Source organism: Gossypium raimondii, chromosome 2 (genome assembly GCF_025698545.1).
Source record: "Gossypium raimondii isolate GPD5lz chromosome 2, ASM2569854v1, whole genome shotgun sequence".
In the NCBI taxonomy this organism is placed as follows: Eukaryota; Viridiplantae; Streptophyta; class Magnoliopsida; order Malvales; family Malvaceae; genus Gossypium; species Gossypium raimondii.
This window is the reverse complement of record NC_068566.1, coordinates 36,891,184-36,909,320: the sequence shown is the minus strand read 5'-3', so window position 1 is coordinate 36,909,320 and position 18,137 is coordinate 36,891,184. Positions and strand designations below refer to the sequence as shown.

General features: G+C 36.1%; 1 protein-coding gene across 1 annotated transcript; it reads right to left on the bottom strand.

The window, feature by feature from the left end:
- Positions 1–340: 340 nt before the first annotated feature.
- Positions 341–3,566, bottom strand: LOC105788583 (receptor-like protein EIX2). Its single transcript, XM_012615533.2, has one exon. It carries the CDS (start codon positions 3,528–3,530, stop codon positions 468–470), a length of 3,063 nt encoding a protein of 1,020 aa, XP_012470987.1. The 5' UTR covers positions 3,531–3,566; the 3' UTR covers positions 341–467.
- Between the last annotated feature and the right edge of the window lie 14,571 nt (positions 3,567–18,137).

Here is an 18,137-nt window from a genome sequence, read left to right as displayed (position 1 = left end):
TTAAAAAATGTATAAAACCATTAAAATAAAGTTTTGGATGAATGATAAATTTAAGATTTTACTAATTCAATTGGCATGGATTTAAATCTCACAATATGTATATTTTTCTTGATTTTTGTGAAAATGAAAAGACTAAAATACATTGAATAGTATGATTTATTTTAATTATGGAAGGATATTTCTCTAATTTTCTAATCAAGTTGGTACCGGTTAACCCGTGACACTAAGTCAAGAATCATATATAAATAATTATATATTATATATTAATATAAATATCATATTTAGAATTTTACAATAATATTTAGTGAAGATTCAATTTAAAAGTTTGAAAAAAATTGGAGAAATAAATGAACTGAAACTCAAATATGAATGAAATCCAGTGTTTAGAAAGAGTAGACATGAAGAAGGCAAGAGAAAATGCCTAATAATCCTCATATTCTATGTTTAGAAAAGGAAAATGGTTGCATCTAGTGATGACCATTCCTGATCTTGTATTCCAATCTTTCCAGTATGCGAAAATAACGAAATCGCCATGACTTATTGAACAACAAAGGACCCATCACAACCCAAAATCCCACAACAAATCCAAAAGCCATGCTTGCATAAAACCATAACCAATCCACTTCCAATCCATCACCTTCATTATTCTCGTTATTATTATGGTCACCGGATGTTGTGGCATCTGTGCTGCAAATCTCCAACAATGGAGGCCCGCATAGATGATTCCCGTCATAGCTGGAAATGTCGAAGCTTTGGAGTTGAGTGCTTGAAGGAATTTTTCCAGTCAGGTTGTTTTCTGACAAGTTCAAGTAACCCAAGAATGTTAAAGCTGACATGCTTGGAGGGATCTCACCTCTAAGTTGGTTCCTTGATAAGTCAATAGATTCTAGCAACCTCATATTGCCTATGTTCTTGGGAATTCTTCCTGTCAAATGGTTGTTCGATAAGTTCAAGAACCGCAAGCCCAAAAGATCAGTCATCCCTGCTGGGATCTCACCAGCTAAGTTATTGTCTGAAAGGTCCATGCTTGTTACTAGTTGAAGAGTGCTACTGTATTCAAGCAATATTCCTTTGATCATCAGTAACAGGGTTTCCAAGGAGGTCCCAAAATGACCAAAAGCATAAGAAATTGGGTTACTTGAGTTCTGATTTGCTGCCATGGCGCTCAAGTTCATGAAACATTTTGGTATTGTCCCTGAGAGATTGTTGTGTGCGAGGTCCAAGATTGTCAAGTAACTCAAAGAACACAAATTATCAGGAATCTGACCTTGAAACCTATTTGAACCAAGGCTGATGAGAATGGAATCTGAGAGTTTCTCACCAATCCAACCAGGAATATTTCCCACAAAATGGTTTTCACCGAGGTCAATAGCTAATAAACTGGTGCAATTCTGCAGTGATGAGGGCAAAACTCCGGAAAGGTTGTTCTTGCGGAGGTGCAACGACTGAAGAAGGTTCAATGATCCCATGGAGCTTGGAATAACACCAGATAGACTATTGTTTTCCAAATCTACCGAAACCAAGTTTGGCCAATTCATCCAGCAATCAGGAATTTCTCCTGATAGATGATTGTCTGCCAAGTGAAGAATTTCCAACCAGTAGGGTTCCTCCATTTTGGAACACAACAGGTTAGAAATAGGTCCGGAAAACAAGTTATTTGAAAGATCTAGTGTGTTTACCTTGGAGGATAAACAAGGTAAAGGACCATCAAAGTGATTGAAACTAAGATCCACATATACAAGATCAGCAACAGGAGAAGTTCCAATGCGATGAGGAAGTTCCCCATAGATTTGATTGTGAGAAAGATTCAAGGAAAAATATATGGTTGACAAATTCCAAAACCAGTTGGGAATGGTATCTATGATTCCTGTAACAGAAATATCCAAATAAACAAAATCCCTTTGGGATCTAAGCCAGGAGGGGAATTTCGGACCTAAATGCCATGATGACAAAGCCATTACCCCGAGTTGAAATGGGGGAACCCATTCAGGACTTGCTTCCAAAACTAAAGGATTTCCAGATGCTTGAAATAAGCGCAACCTGGTGAGATTAGCAAAGTGAACTTCAGAAACCACACCTTCTAACATATTGTGACTCAGCCATAGTTTTTCCATTTTCCAAAGTTGTCCTATTGATTCAGGTAAAGTCCCATTCACTCGATTTTGAGATAGGTCCAATGTCCTCAATGATGCAAGTAATCCTAGTGAAACTGGTATTGAACCAGAAATTGAGTTCCTGGATAGGGAAAGGTCTGCCAGGTTTTTGAATAGTAGAAGCCGATCAGTCAAATGGCCAAAAATTTCACAACTATCCAGATATAAAGACTCTAATCTGTTTAACAGGCATCCTGGTGATGATAAAGCTTGTAAGATTTCTGATAAGTCTCGACTCAAATGGAGACCTGAGAGTTTGATCTTCTTCAAACTGCAAAGACTTCCCATGGAGTTTGGAACATCCCCTGTAAGTTCATTGTCCGACAGGTCAAGTGTAGTGAGAGAGGTTAAGTTCTGAAAGCCATTTGAGATGGAACCATGGAAATAATTGGACCCAAGGTTTAGGAATTCAAGACTCGTAAAACCATAAAGCCAAGAGGGTATTGAAGAGTTAAAATTGTTCCAATATAGATTGAGGTATCTAAGAGAGCTCAAGTTTCGGAGACCGTGGGGGAGTTGGCCTTGGAAATTGTTATGGCTGAGATCAAGGGATACCAAAGAGTTGAGCTTAAAAAACCACCCAGGAATCAAAGGGTTACTAAAGGAATTGGAAGAGAGATCAAGTATGGAGAGAGATGAGAAATTAACATCAGCTTGTAGAGGAAGACGATGAAGTTGGCAACCTGATAAGTGAATCTCTACTAAAGAAGGGAGTGTATTTGTCACTTGAAACCAGTCTGAGGCTTTGCTGAGATCTACACTGCTAAGATCAAGGTGTTTCAGCTTCACAAGATGGGAAAGCCATTGAAGGTTTTCAGCATACACAAGTGATGAAAAATCATGGAGATCAAGAACATGCAGATTTGTCAGATTTCCAAGTTGGGGTGGAACCAATCCCCCAAATCCTGCTGCAGATAGATTCAGATATCTTAGCGTGTGCACGGAACCAAGGAACTCGGGAATTTGTATTCCTCCAAAATTACTGCCACTTAAATCCAAGTACCTCAAATGCTTTAAATCCAACAAAGAAGGATTGATCTTGCCTGAAAACCACATCTTTGCGTAAGCCTCACTTGGAATATAAAATCCGTTGTAGGGATCTAAAGGATTCCGCAGGCGAAGCTGAATAACATCGCCAGTTAAGTTATCACAAATAACTCCACTCCAATTGCAACAGTTGAGGTTATTGCCCCAAGAGGCAAGTCGACCTGAAGGATCTATAAGATCTTGCTTGAGTTTCAACAGAGCTTGTCTCTCAACTTCATGGCAACTCACATTCCGGTTCGCAGCGCAAACGTATTCGAACGTAGATGTTTCGATGAGGAGAGCTAAGAAAATGGATGTCACAACAACTCTCATGGAACCAGCCATGATCATGGTTCATAAAACAAAAAGTTCCCAGCCCAGAATGTATCCAAAATTCAACAACAGATGAAAATCAACTGTGGAACATAGCATTATATAACCAAATGTAAAATCCAAACCACACACTTGACGTACGTCAGCATAGCCAACTTTGATAACAATGCCCTTGGAAGACGAGGGTTTTTTGTCAACATTTTTATTCTTTTTAATTTTAATTTCTCTGTCAGATGAATTTTTTAGTATCATGATATGCCACGTACTAGGCTTGCTTGTTGATTGCTAGCAGGATTTTCAGTCTTCCCAGAATATTTTAATCAAATGACAAATTCAACGCAATGCTGCTTTCTAAGAAATTCCTGTCCAATTTCTTATTTCGTCTTTCAGGGTTTCTCCTTGTTATTGCTAGCTTGAATCGAGCTTTCATATCTCAACATTTTCAAGTCAGATAGATCCCAAACTTACTACAACTTCCTTTATGCAATATGTCATTGTGTCCAAGTTCAACTCCAATTCAAAATGATTTACAACTATAATCAAGTTTGAGAGAAATAGATTAGACAAATCTAAAAGAGAGAAGGGTGTGATGAAATAGGGCCAATTATCATAATGTTTGACAAATATATTTGGTAAGTGAGAACAACACAGGGAGATGTATGGATAAGGCTTATAGATGAAATGCAATGAATGCGAGCCCTTCTATGTTGCTTTGCTGAACCACCAAATTCCTGATCTTGATGGACTAAACGGTATCCAAATTAATAGGCCGATTTACGTATATATTAACAATGGGCATTACAGTATGCGCTACAGGTCCTATAAGACTGATCTCCGATAATATTTTAAATATAATCAAGTTTATAATGAGTGGGTAGTGTTTGTATCATCCATGTTTGTTTTATAGTCTATGTTTGGGGTTTATGGTTATCCCTTTCAATAATTTCGTTCCCAAAATTCAAACATGTGTCTCCCTTTGAGTGTGTATTATGTTTTACCACTACATTTAATATTTGTTGGTATTGGCGAGGTAATATTTAAACATTACGAGAAAATGAAAATACAAAACTTTGGATTTTTTTATGCCTAAACTATCCATAATTTTGTTATAAAGGGAGAAAGGCCTAAAGGTTGGGCTAACAAACGGTATGGGTTCAATCAATCAAATTGGGCTGGGAGACACGGGCTTGAAGAATCATAGCAAAGCAAAAGCGGGACAGACTGAAAGCCAAGGTGATGGGCTCGAACTCTCCACAAAAGGATCAGCTCGCTAAGGATGACCAGCTGAGCCATCATCAAAATAAGAGTATTTGCTGATGACAACTATCCATAAATAATTAGGCAGTACCAAGTTGTTATCCAGGTTGCTACAACTCAATATATGTATAGCCTTGTAACGACTTTATGAATGAAATATCCAGTTCTTTCTTCTCAATCCTTTCTTCTTCTAAATCTTTCTTTTCAACCCTAAATTTTTCATAAATCTTTAAATTTACAATCGGGTCATAACAAATTTGGTATTAGAACTTTTGAAAGATCCGTCATTCGAATTGGAAAAGCACAAGAAGAATCTTACCATGACTGGCTCAGATGGTTCCAACCTACAGCAACTCCAAGAACAACTGGAACAGCACCTAGAAATACTACAAGATAAATCCAGGATTCTTAAATGATGGGAGAAATAAAAACAAAACATCGATGAGAAATTTGATGAACAATAGAAAAACATTGATGCAAAGTTTACAGAAACACGGGTACATTAGCAGAATATTGGAAATCCTTTCTTAGAAAGGAGGAGAACACCAAACTTCACCCACTACCTTCACCATCTAAAAACCAAATCAGTTTATTACCCAAACATTCTCAAAAGCTGAGGGACAGATGAACCTGGTACCTTAGCATCCAAACCTAACCACGACACTTTACCATTACAAAAGACTACATTAGCAGAATATCTGACTTTTGACGGTATCAAAAAATACGGTTTTAGGATCTCATTTTCGTAAATTAAGTCTGTAAAGATGAAATAGAAATACTATTAAAATTAATATGAAAATATATTAAAGATCGATTAAGTAATTTAACTGAGAAAATCATTAATTAAAACTCAAAGACTAAATTGTAAAAGCACAATCGCTATTAAATTTTAATTTAAAAATTTTTGGGACCTAATTAGCACTAACCCAAGTAACGAAAATGGTTATTAAAACATTATTATTCTATAAGTTAGTGGGAAATGATGATGCTGGTCATTTATTTAATGAAATTACAACTAAAAACATAAAATAAGGATAATTAATTAAGTAATTAATTAATTAATTTAATTGAGTTTAATTAAACATTAAACTAAGTATAAATGGAAACTTAGTGAAATGAAAGATCTTCTTCCACCATGCAAGCTAAAAGAAAAAAAAGAGAAAACTTCAACTTCCAAGTAACATTCAACCATTCAATTCACCAAGGTAACCAAGCGTTTTTCCTTAAAATTTTCATGGATTTATAATTATGAAAGCTTGATTTAACTAATTCATGTATCAATTTCTTCAATTGTTAAATATTTAATAAGTTACCATTAAAATGAAATTAATGATTTTGAGTTTGATTTGAAAAATTGGTAGTTAGTAAGCTTAGATTTAGATAAGGACTAAGTTAAAAACTAAGTTAAGCTTGTTAGATAACTTTGTGACATTAGGAACTAAATTGAATAAAATGAAAATTTTTATGAAATTATGTTATAAATAGAATGTATAAGGTTTCTAATAAAGGAATGTAAAATCAAATTTTAATTCAATGTTAGATATCGAAAATCATGAGCATCCTAGATACAATGACTAAAATAAATAAAATGTAAAATATCTTGACTATGTATTTTAATGTGATTGGGATATAAACTAACATTGTTTTATAATTAAATTATTGAACGCAGTTAAAGACGACACTGGATCGTTGTAAGAGAAGGAAAAGACAAGAATCGTAGACGTGTGGCAAATTCAGTTTGTATTTTCATGATTCGAATTCAATATACATATATATAAACATGCATACATGATTGTTGCATATTAGTTATTGAGATAAGATTATTACTTATCTTATGAATCAAATTATATTTGACGGTATTGAATGTCGAGAATTGAATTGTTTTGAGTATAGTAAAAACAAGCACAATATAAAATGATGGAAATGGTATAGAATTATGATACATGAGCATGTAAATAATATGTAGTTGGAACATTGGTTACGTTATTAACTATTCAAGTAGAGTTAGATTTAGTTGGTATGTCATAGGGTTAGATTATGTACGGGTTTATACTTTGATTTTACCGATGAAGTGTGGAGCGCATTATTACTTCAGACGTCCAATGAGCTACAGAGCACATTTTACTTTCGTTATACCCATGAGACGCAGAGCGCAATATTTACTTCAGACGTTTCGATGAGACATTGGGTACTGTATTGATGGTTGGATGATGCATGTATCAGTCTTCAGTCCATGTCCAGTTAATAGGGATTATAAAGCATGAACTTGTATATATTGTTTATTTGATATGAAAATGAAGTCGTAGTTGCTCTGATAATGAATATGACATTCCGTAGTTTAGACCCGACGACCAAGTCGAGTATGGGGTGTTACAACCCTAACCCTGGTTCTAGCTGCCATTTACCTTCTACTGATTTGCAATTCTAAGAATCTAACCCTAGCAATTCTAAGAATCTAACCCTACCAATATGAGCCTATTTACCCCTAGACCTAAAATCAAACTTCAAACATCTAATGGAGCTAATCCTAGAAGATGGGTTTAGAAATGTCAAAGGTACTTCTCTATATTCTTTGTCAATAAAGCTCAAAAGGTAGAGATAACATCAATTTACCTCGTTAGGAGGGCTATAACTTGGTATGATAGGTATTTATTGCAAAAAACACAGAATCACATGGCCTAAATTTACTACTGATCTTTATTCGAGCTTGTGGTAAAACCTGTAATGATACTATAGCATAATTTAATAAGCTGGTACAAAGAGGAACAGTGGAAGATTATCAAGAAAAAATTGAAGAGCTAAGAGCTTGTATGCTTGAATACAATCCTCACATAGAGAAAGGTTACTTTATGTCCAGTTTTGTGAATGGGTTAAAAGGAGAGCTTAAACCCAGAGTTTTGGCTAGTGAACCGTCCTCTGTAGCTTATGTTTTCAAGTTGGCTAAGTTGCATGAAATGTCAATGAGATGGAGAACAAAAACAATAGGTTGTCGAGACCTATAAAAATAAAACTTACTTTAAAAACGAGATTAATAGAAAGCGACAAGGTCATATCCTTAAACAAAATAAGAAAATTAAATTACAGGGGAGTTTTTTATAAGATTGAACATTAGAATTAAATTAGAAACCAAATTTAAATTGAAACCTTAAAACGAAGAACGCAACAATTAAAAAGTTTTGAAAAATTAATGAGAAAAACTTTAACCAAAGGTAAAATCTCCGTTTGATTTATGAATTCGGTCCTAAATGCAAAGATGTCTTCAATATCTTTAGTAAATTAATTTTAATTAGTAATTCAATGTCGGGCAACCAATCTTTTCTTACCTATTAAGTTTTAGAAGTATTTTCTTTTTATTTGCCTTTAGTTTCTTATTTAGATTTACCTATTTCTCAAAGATGTCAGATCTTGTACTAAACACCATGTTTCTAACTTTATTTCCTATTATTCTTCGTCCCTTTTCTATAAAGCCTTTGCTTTCACTTTGTCCGCTGTGTCTATTTCATAGGATTTATGATCCGAGGTGGAAACAAGCCGTAGTTGAATAACTGAAAGCTTTAGCAAAAAATGAGACTTGGGAACTAATATTCCCCCATAGGGATAAAAATTAGTCGGTTGCAAGTGAGTATTCACTATGAAGCACAAGGTTGATAGTTCGATTGAAAGGTTCAAAGCCAAATTGCTAGCTAAAATATTTACTTAAACCTAGATTATCAGGAGACATTTGCCCTTATTGCTAAGATGACACTACCAAAATCTTATTATCTTGTGCAAACAACCTTGATGGAGACCTAAAAGTAGTTTACTCATCATTTATACAAATTGATTTAAAAAATTTTACCATTCATATTAATATCATTTGTATATGTCCTCCACGTTTTTTGCACACAAAGTAAGATTTAAACAAATGTTAACTCAATAATACTAAATTATATTACATGGTCAAATCATAATGCCAGAAAATAACTTGTATTAATTTATAATCTAAAAGGCATATAGTCTAATGAATCGAAATTGTGTAGATCGGTTAAAAGACTATTATAACATCTATCTAGGGGTGAGCATTCGATCGAATCGAATCGAATCGAAAATTTTCGATTTAATCGAGTTTTCGAATCTCATTTTATCTTCCTAACTTTATTTGAAGTTTTCTCGAATCGAGTCGAGTGAGATGGAATTCAAATCGAATCGAATATATTTGTTCGAGTTAAATTTTAAAAAATAATTTTGGGTCCTTGTAACTATTGTCACCGATCGTAATAAAATTTGCCCACCTTAATCAAATTTTTTATTAACTTTCATCACTTCATAATTTATTTATTAATTTTTTATATATTGGTTAGCTTCTTTGCTTGCTTAGTTGTTTTAATTATCTTCAGATTCTTATCACTATGTATTTTAGAATTAAAAAATATATTAAATGTAAAAATATGATTTTTTTTAATAAAAGTTGTCGAAACCGTTTTTTGAAAACAAAAATTTAAGTTGTCGATTTTTAAAAAAAAATAAAACTGGAGTCGCCACCGATCCTTTATTAAGGTGTGACTGCCCACCTCAAAAATCATTTTGGTCTCAAATTTTGAAAAGCAGTTCGGAGTCGATTCACATACGAGGAAGGGTTAGCACCCTCGTAACGTCCAAAATCGGTACCAAATTGACTATTTAATGTCTTTGTGTCGAAAGTTAAAAAAGATTTTAAAATAAGCTTGAATGATGGAATTTGAAAAAGGATAATCAATTGTTCAAGTCATGTAAAGAAATTGAGTCCCAATACGTTAGGGTACAATTCCTCATAATCCCCGAACTTTGAATATCACTTTTATTTTATGTGAAAATCTTCATTTTGAGAAAGTAATATGCCACACCCAATACGTTAGGGCGCAACAAGTTAAGTTCCCAAAAATGATTTTTATACTCATGCATTTTGAATAAAGAATATTCTCGGTTATTTAAGATTAACAAAGAAAATCAGAACCCAATACGTTAGGGCTCAATTTCCCTCGAAAATCCCAAACTTCGAATATTACTTTTATTCAAAAAAAACCTTTGAATCAAGAAAATAACTTCAATGTATGGTTAAAACCAAACTATATTTTCAAAAAGGGTATGTTAAAAATATTAATGTACAATATGATACAAAACTTTAATGTAAAACATATATGAATATGTATTTACAATACATATACAAGTACAATATACAAGCAAATTCGAAAATATGAGTGGTAGCATACTTAACACATAAATATAAGTGTACATATAAAAGGTAAGTGAAGAAATATATACAACAAACTTATAATAATTTCTAAAAATATGCATGTATATATGTAATGAAAACTGTACAAATAAAATAAAAACATGTAGATGTGTATACATTTTCAAAAAGTAAGAAAATGTATTAATATATATATATATATATATAATATAAAGTATAATAAAGTAAAAATAAAAATAAAATAAAAAAAATGAAAATGTATGTATATGTATATATTTACAAAATAGAAAAATAAAATGTATAAGTATATGTACATATATTCACAAAGTATGTATATATAAATATATATTTATGAAAATAAAAACGTATACAGTGTATATAAATTATTAAGTACATAGAAAAGAATATAAAAATATGGATATATAAAATTAAAATATATGTGTGTATAAATATATATATATATGAATGTAAAAAAATCAAAGTATATGTATATACATTTACTAAAGGAATAAAGAGGAAAAAAGTATGTACAAAATATATGTATGTATTTATAAAAGTTTAAATATATATATGTATAAAACTTTGCAAATAAATAATAATAACATATAACATATATAAAACATTTAAAATATATACAATATATATATATATAAATATTATAAAATGCAGGTGCGTGCATATAGGTAGATAATAAAAATAATTAAAAGATGGACCAAAACGAATTAAAAATTAAAATAAGGAGAAAATCCATAATAAACAAAACACCCAAATCGAACGCTCGAGCAACACTGGGGGACTGAAAGGGAAATTAATCCCACCCCCAAAACGCTGCGTAGCGTGGGACCGAATTGCAGCAAAAATTAAAATCTGCGACCCAATTTAAAAAAGGATAAAATCGGATTTAATTGAAACGCATCGCAAAAGAAGGGGACCAAACGTGCAAATATACCACTAAGGGGTAGGACGCGCGGACCCTGCCTGCGGGTCGGGTCAACGCGCGGACCCTACCCCTGAAAACGGCGCCGTTTCAGTGATGCTATTTAAAACTGTTTTCTAACAAAAAAACATTTGAAACAGAATGAAAAAAAAAATTTAAAAAAACCCCAAATGCTCTGCTAGGGTTTTCAATCCCTAGCCCTTTGCGCCGCCGTTCATCAGCCTCCCCACCCAAAGCTCCGATGACGACGGAGATGGTGGTGGCTCGACGACCTCGCCGAATAGGTAAGCTTTTTCTTTCTTTTTTTTTGTTATTTTAGGTGAAACAAAATGAAAATAAAAGAAAATAAAAAGGAAAAAAATGAACAAAAATAAACGATGAACACTACCAAAGTAAAAAAAAAACCTTCGAAAAAAAGCAAGTTTGATCTGTATTTCCCTCTATTTTCTTGTCTCCTTTTACACTAAAATCCCTCCCCCGTTTACATTATTTAAATCGGCCTTTAAATAGCCGAAAAAAGACAATAAAATAAACAAAAAATCCTATCTTCAATATTCGTTGCATTTTTTACTGTTACTCTATTATTGCTGCGTCGTACGTCCCCTTTTTTCGCAGGTTCGGTGGCCGTGGAGTGCGCCCGTACGTGGAGGTGCAATTCTCGCGGAGGGGACCCTGGCCCCGAGACATGCGGCGATTGGAATACTGGCGGCCGTCACTAGGGTTTCCTGACCCTGTCTCTGTTGTTGATTTCGGGCTTGGGATAATTTGGGCTAATAATTGGGCTTTGTAAAAAGACTGGACCTCATTTATTTTTTATTTGGGTTTATGCATACGGGCCCGGGTAAATTGGGCTTATTACAGCTGCCCCTCTTTGCTTGTTGTCGTGTAACGGGAACAGAGCAAAGACTGAAATGCCCAATTGTGCCCGGTTCTACTAAGCCTCGACTTCTTCAGTGCTTTTCTTCTAGTAGCCTCATTCCCTCCTACTGCATCTTCAGAGGTATAGGAACCCGTGCTTCGATCCACTCCACTGCAACGTTAGGGAGATAGGATTTGTACGTTGTAACTTTTCAAAAGAACAAAATTTGCTATCTTTAATCTGTTCCACTGCAACTTCAGGGAGATAAGACTTATAGCTTCGATTTGTTCTGCTACAACTTGAAAAATAAATCGGATGCGATCTGCTCTACTGTAACTTCAGAGAGATGAGATCTGCGGTTTTAATCCACTCCATTGCAGCTTCAAGGAGATAGGAATACTGGCTTCAACGTACTCCACTGTAACCTCAGGGAGGTAAAATCCACCATCTTTGATCTGCTCCACTATTGCTTAGGGGGATAAGATCTGTAATCTTTAATCTATTCCACTGCTGCCCAGGGAGATAGAATTACTGGCTTCAATGTACTCCACTGTAACTTCAGGGAGGTAAAATCCGCCATCTTCGATCTGCTCCACTACTGCTTAGGGAGGCAAGATCTGAAATCTTCAATCTATTCCGCTGCTGCCCAGGGAAGTAGAATTACTGGCGTCAATGTACTCCACTGCAACTTCAGGGAGGTAAAATCCGTCATCTTTGACCTGCTCCACTACTGCTTAGGAGGCAAGATCTGAAATCTTCAATCTATTCCACTGTTGTCCAGGGAAGTAGAATTACTGGCTTCAATGTACTCCACTGTAACCACGAGGAGGTAAAATCCGTCATCTTTGACCTGCTCCACTACTGCTTAGGGAGGCAAGATCTGAAATCTTCAATCTATTCCACTGCTGTCCAGGGAAGTAGAATTACTGGCTTCAATGTACTCCACTGTAACCACGAGGAGGTAAAATCTGCCATCTTTGATCTGCTCCACTACTGCTTAGGGAGACAAGATCCAAAATCTTCAATCTATTCCACTGCTGCCCAGGGAAGTAGAATTATTGGCTTCAATGTACTCCACTGTAACTTCAGGGAGGTAAAATCCGCCATCTTCGATCTGCTCCACTACTGCTTAGGGAGGCAAGATCTGAAATCTTCAATCTATTCCGCTGCTGCCCAGGGAAGTAGAATTACTGGCGTCAATGTACTCCACTGCAACTTCAGGGAGGTAAAATCCTTCATCTTTGACTTGCTCCATTACTGCTTAGGGAGGCAATATCTGAAATCTTTAATCTATTCCACTGCTGCCCAAGGAAGTAGAATTTTTTGGCTTTAATGTACTCCACTGCAACTTCAGGGAGGTAAAATCCACCATCTTTGATCTGCTCCACTGTCTATGCAGGAAGGCAAGATCTGAAATCTTCAACCTGCTCCACTGTCTCCGAGGGAGGCGAGGTTGGTGTCTTCGATCTGCTTCACTTTCGATGCAAGAAGGCAAGATCTGTTATCATCACTGGTCTGTTCTCTGGGGAACATGACCTGTATAATAAATTTTATGAACCTAATTATGCCTAGTGATTAGGATGTCATGATCAGAATAAATCAAATGCTCCTAACTAGACATGTATGAATGACATTTGAATGAATGCAGAATGTCATGAAAATGATATTTTAACGCTTGAGTTATTATTACTTCAAGTTTATTAAGGTTTAATCGCAAATGTGCTATAGCGCCTCTTTGCTCGGCTGGCGTCTCCAAAGAAACATTTGACCAGATTGCCCCCCACTGTAAACCTCTAAGTTTGATCCACTGGGACGCAAAATTTGAACCATCTTTTTCCCGTTGGAACTCAAGGGTAGAAAGATTTGACCTTTTTTCAATCCTCTGCTATCACAATTCGAGGATACAGGATGTGAAACTTTTTGGTCCCTTACACCATTCCCAGGGTGTTGTACCAAATGCTCATGTACAAATGAAGAACTTTCCTCTCTAAGAATAACTTCTTCTTATTATACGGTGATCATTGCTTGCTTGTTCATTGAAGCTTTGTCACCAACACGACATCTTGTCATTTTGATCAATCGATGTTTTAGACAGTAAAAACTCAAAGGGATAGTCTTTAATTTAGACTCTTCTTTATCAGATTTCCAACCTAGTGCGTTCTAAACAATAGTCCTGTTTAAGGTTCCTATATTATTCAGAGACTTCTAGAGTAATATGCAAAACTTCCCTTGTGAAAATTTTATTAGTCCATTAATCATTGTTCTAATGCAACATGCTTGCAAAAAAGATCATAACAATGGGTAGGAATAGAATTGATTTAGAGCATGGCTCTGAAATGAATAAGTTGTCAAAGACAATAAAGATAAATGACAAAGAAATGTGTATCTTGGAAATGAATGAAGTGTTCCAAGAATAACAAAAATGGTATAAGGATTAGGTGCCCAGATATCGCAGCTTGAACTTCTCTGTACAGACTTTCTGAAGACCATTCTGAGTTTAACATGTGTTTAGAAGATCTACCATACTCTATCGATGCCCCAAGATGTCGCATACTCTTTCCTGCTGATTCTGGTATAGCAAGACCACTGTATATCCCATTCTGGTCAGTATTTGAGCTGCTCTGATTACTTCATGCCCCATTCTGATCAATATTTGAGCCGCCCTTTTCGGGTTTTCAACTCAAATCCCCTTTGGTCTAAGGCGCCCTTTGCGAGTTTTCACCTTAGCCTCTCTATTTTTTTTCAAGGCTCCCTTTGTAGGGTTTCACCCTGATCTCTTTTTTGTTTGTTTGTTTGTTTTTTTTTTACTCAAAGAGCCCTTTTGTAGGGTTTCACCTTGGTCCCACCTTTTAGGAAAAGTATTTCCGAACGGAATTTAAGTTTTTAGAGCTTGGAAAATCTTTACCATCCATCTTACTCCGGATCAAAATTTTCCCCAGAAAAGGCTTTCTTTATGACATAGGGACCTTCTTAATTTGACATCCATCTTCCTCTAAAATCTTTTTGTATAGAAAAGATTTGCTCCCCCTTGTGAAATTTTCTAAGACGAGCCTTCGGGTCTTCCTCTTAGGATAAAATGTAGAGAAATGACAATTCGACTTCAATGAGTAAAGCTATGATAAGCCAAAGAGGAGGATATTGCCCCAGCAAATAAAGTTTACTGCATCGTTCATAGCATCGATGTTGAACCTACTGCCCATTTCTGACATCATGCTGTTATTCAGATTACAAGCTAGTGTTTAACCCGAGCATATCTGGGTATGACCATGTGAAGACATCATTGAATTCTTGGGGTAGCTCTATAAGGTCCCGCTGCGTCTTTATGGTCATGTCAATTCCAATCTTCACCAAGCTCACAATTTCTGATAATTCATTGTGATGTAAGATCTGTCTATCCTCTTATTCTATCACCCTCCTCAAGTCTGGAGATAAGCTACAATCTATGTCATCTTCAAAGTCATGAGATCCCTCTAAACACATGTCTCACTCAAAAGGAAATTTTGGGCCTGTAGCAGCGTCACTCATGACATTGATATCTGGGGACCCATAGTGGGTACCAAAGAATATACAAAAGAATGTATGAATAATATGAATGAACGAATGAAGGATTTGGCAGAAAAAATCCAAAAGAAAGAAGAAAACGTAAAGACTGAAAGAACATTTGCTCAAAGATGATTGCAATAATGTATTTATTAAAATAATAATATCCAGACGTGAGCCTATTTCACAAAGAAATTCTTATTGCTTCTAGGCTGAAAGCAACAAATGTGTTCTGAACATTACTCCAACAGACTCTAAATAATATAGGGGTTTCCTCTACAGTCCCATTATTTAGAACACCTCTAAGGCGAATATCTAACAAGGATCCTTTTAACTGTGTCTACAAATATGGCATCGATATACATTGCAGTCCCTCCATCCTCAATCATGATTGGGCAACGGATTTTCTGCACCTGATGAGTCACCCAACTTAACAACACCCATGTTGATGAGTTTTTCAACTAGCTTTTTGAAGGTAATGCAATTCTCAATTGAGTGCCCTGTAATTCCCGCATGGTAGTCACACTGTGCGTTCGCATCATACCACTTGGGATACGGAGGTTGTGGAGGTTTTAAGTAATGAGGAGCAACAACATGCGCTTCGAACAAGATTTGATGCAACTCCTTATATGACATCGGAATTGGTATGAACTGGAGCTTCTCGGTACCTGGTTTCACTCCAGATTCTTGTCTTAATGAACCTTGTTGGTTAATAGCCACCTTTCCTGGTTGACTCACAGTAACTGGTTTGGAATAACTCGTGTTGTTCACTTCATTTTCTCTTCTCCTTGAGACTGACCTCTTGTTACTCTCCTCTGCATCAATTTTCCCACTCCTGATGGCATTCTCAATCATCTCGCCATTCATGATTATGTCAGGAAAGCTTTTTGTGGCACTTTCTAACATATGTGTAATTAACGGTGCCTTCAGGGTGTTAATGAACAACATGGTCATTTCCTTTTCCAGGAGCGGTGGCTGAACTTGGACTGCGACCTCCCTCCATCTCTGTGCGTACTGCTTGAAGCTTTCACTCGGCTTTTTCTCTATGTTCTGAAGGGTGATTCTGTCAGGAGCCATGTCAGTCACATGACTATATTGTTTCATGAACGATTGTGCCAAGTCCCTCCATGATCCAATCGTGGCACGACTCAACTGATTGTACCACTTGGATGCTGCCCCAGTAAGGCTGTCTTGGAAACAGTGTATCAGGAGTTGGTCGTTGTTAACATAACCCGTCATTCGCCTGCAGAACATAGTGATGTGAGCTGCTGGGCAGCTTGTCTCATTGTCCTTCTCGAATTCAGGCATCTTAAACTTATGAGGGAGAAAAAGATCTGGCACCAAACTCAGCTCTTTTGCGTCAATGCCTCGATAACTTTCAGTGACTTCCATCGCTTTGAACTTCTCCTCGAGCCACTTGCATCGATCCTCTAACTGTTTTGGTAACTCCTCATTTATTCTTTCCTTTTCAGCCACTTCATCGAAGTCAGGAATGGCAGAGTTCACAGGGTTATTTTCGGGATTAAAACCTGGCCCAGTTTGGAGGTTCGAAATACCAGCTCGAAATTGCTGAGGCATGATGGTGACAGTAGATTTGCGCGAGTATTCAGCTTGAGTTCGCTCATGTGGAGGGGTGAAACCTGGAGGATAGAAAAGTTCATCATCATTTCCCTCATCGACATCTGCCATGGGGCCCTTCCCTTTGTCACCTCCCTTAGTTATCAGTCGGGTTAACCTTGCCACTATATCCTCTTGAGATTCCCGCATCTTCTCAGTCATTTCTTGCTACATCTTGTCTAACCGCTCATGCATCTGTAGATGAAGTCGGTCCTGTATCTCCTTTTGACATTGTTCGAGTTTTTCTAATCTCTGATCCATATCTTTCGTCTTTGCCCGAGTGTCGTATCGGTGTTGGGTTGGTTGGTTGGTTTCCAGGTTAACTGAGCAATGATTTTAATCAATTAGGATCATTTAGAGGTGTTTAATGCATATGATGCAATGAAATGCAAATGCATGAAATGAATGCAAAAAGAGACGTTGATTCTTGGTTCAATTCTATTAGAACAACTTTACTAGAAAACAAATCTCTTTACATAAAACAGATATATATATACGGCTTTGCCCTCATACTCCAAGCGAAGATATCTTCTCCTTCTTCATCTGGATGCTAAGATAAATCTTGTGAATTCTTCAAAATAGATGTCTCTTCTATCTCCATTTTACTTGATCCGGGCCGTGCTTCGTTGTTCCTTTATCGTCGTGATGCTCGTTGGCTTCCCTTAAAAAGAAGTTCAGTGGCTCTCGAATAATCTTCATCAGCTTGAGTCTTCGGGCAACGGAGCCATGGTTATGTAGTCCTCCATTAAACTATCATCTTCCTCTTGTTGTGTTTTTTCGGAACATATTCGGGCAACCGTATTATTTTTCACTTTATCAAGAAACCCATTTCCTTATGACAAGCTCTCTATTAACAACCGAACGTGAATCAACACCTCTTTTATGATGAAAATGCAATGCAATCATGATGTCATGCAATCAAAACAAAATGCAACAAGTTAGTATCGGGTATAAACATTAAATCCAATATAAGCAAGAAATAATAAAAACTCCTAGTCAGGTATCTCCTAAGGTTTAGAGTACTTCTACCTAAGGTAAGTTCCTAAAGCTCACTATATGAGGTTTAGTTTCTAGAGTAAAGGTACCCGAACCAGTAGATTCCTCGATCCTCACCCATTATAGGCTCATGGGGATCAAGTTCAGTTCAGGGGGATACATTTCCCTATGGCTGCACGGAGATGAAAATCTCACGAAGACATAGGTACG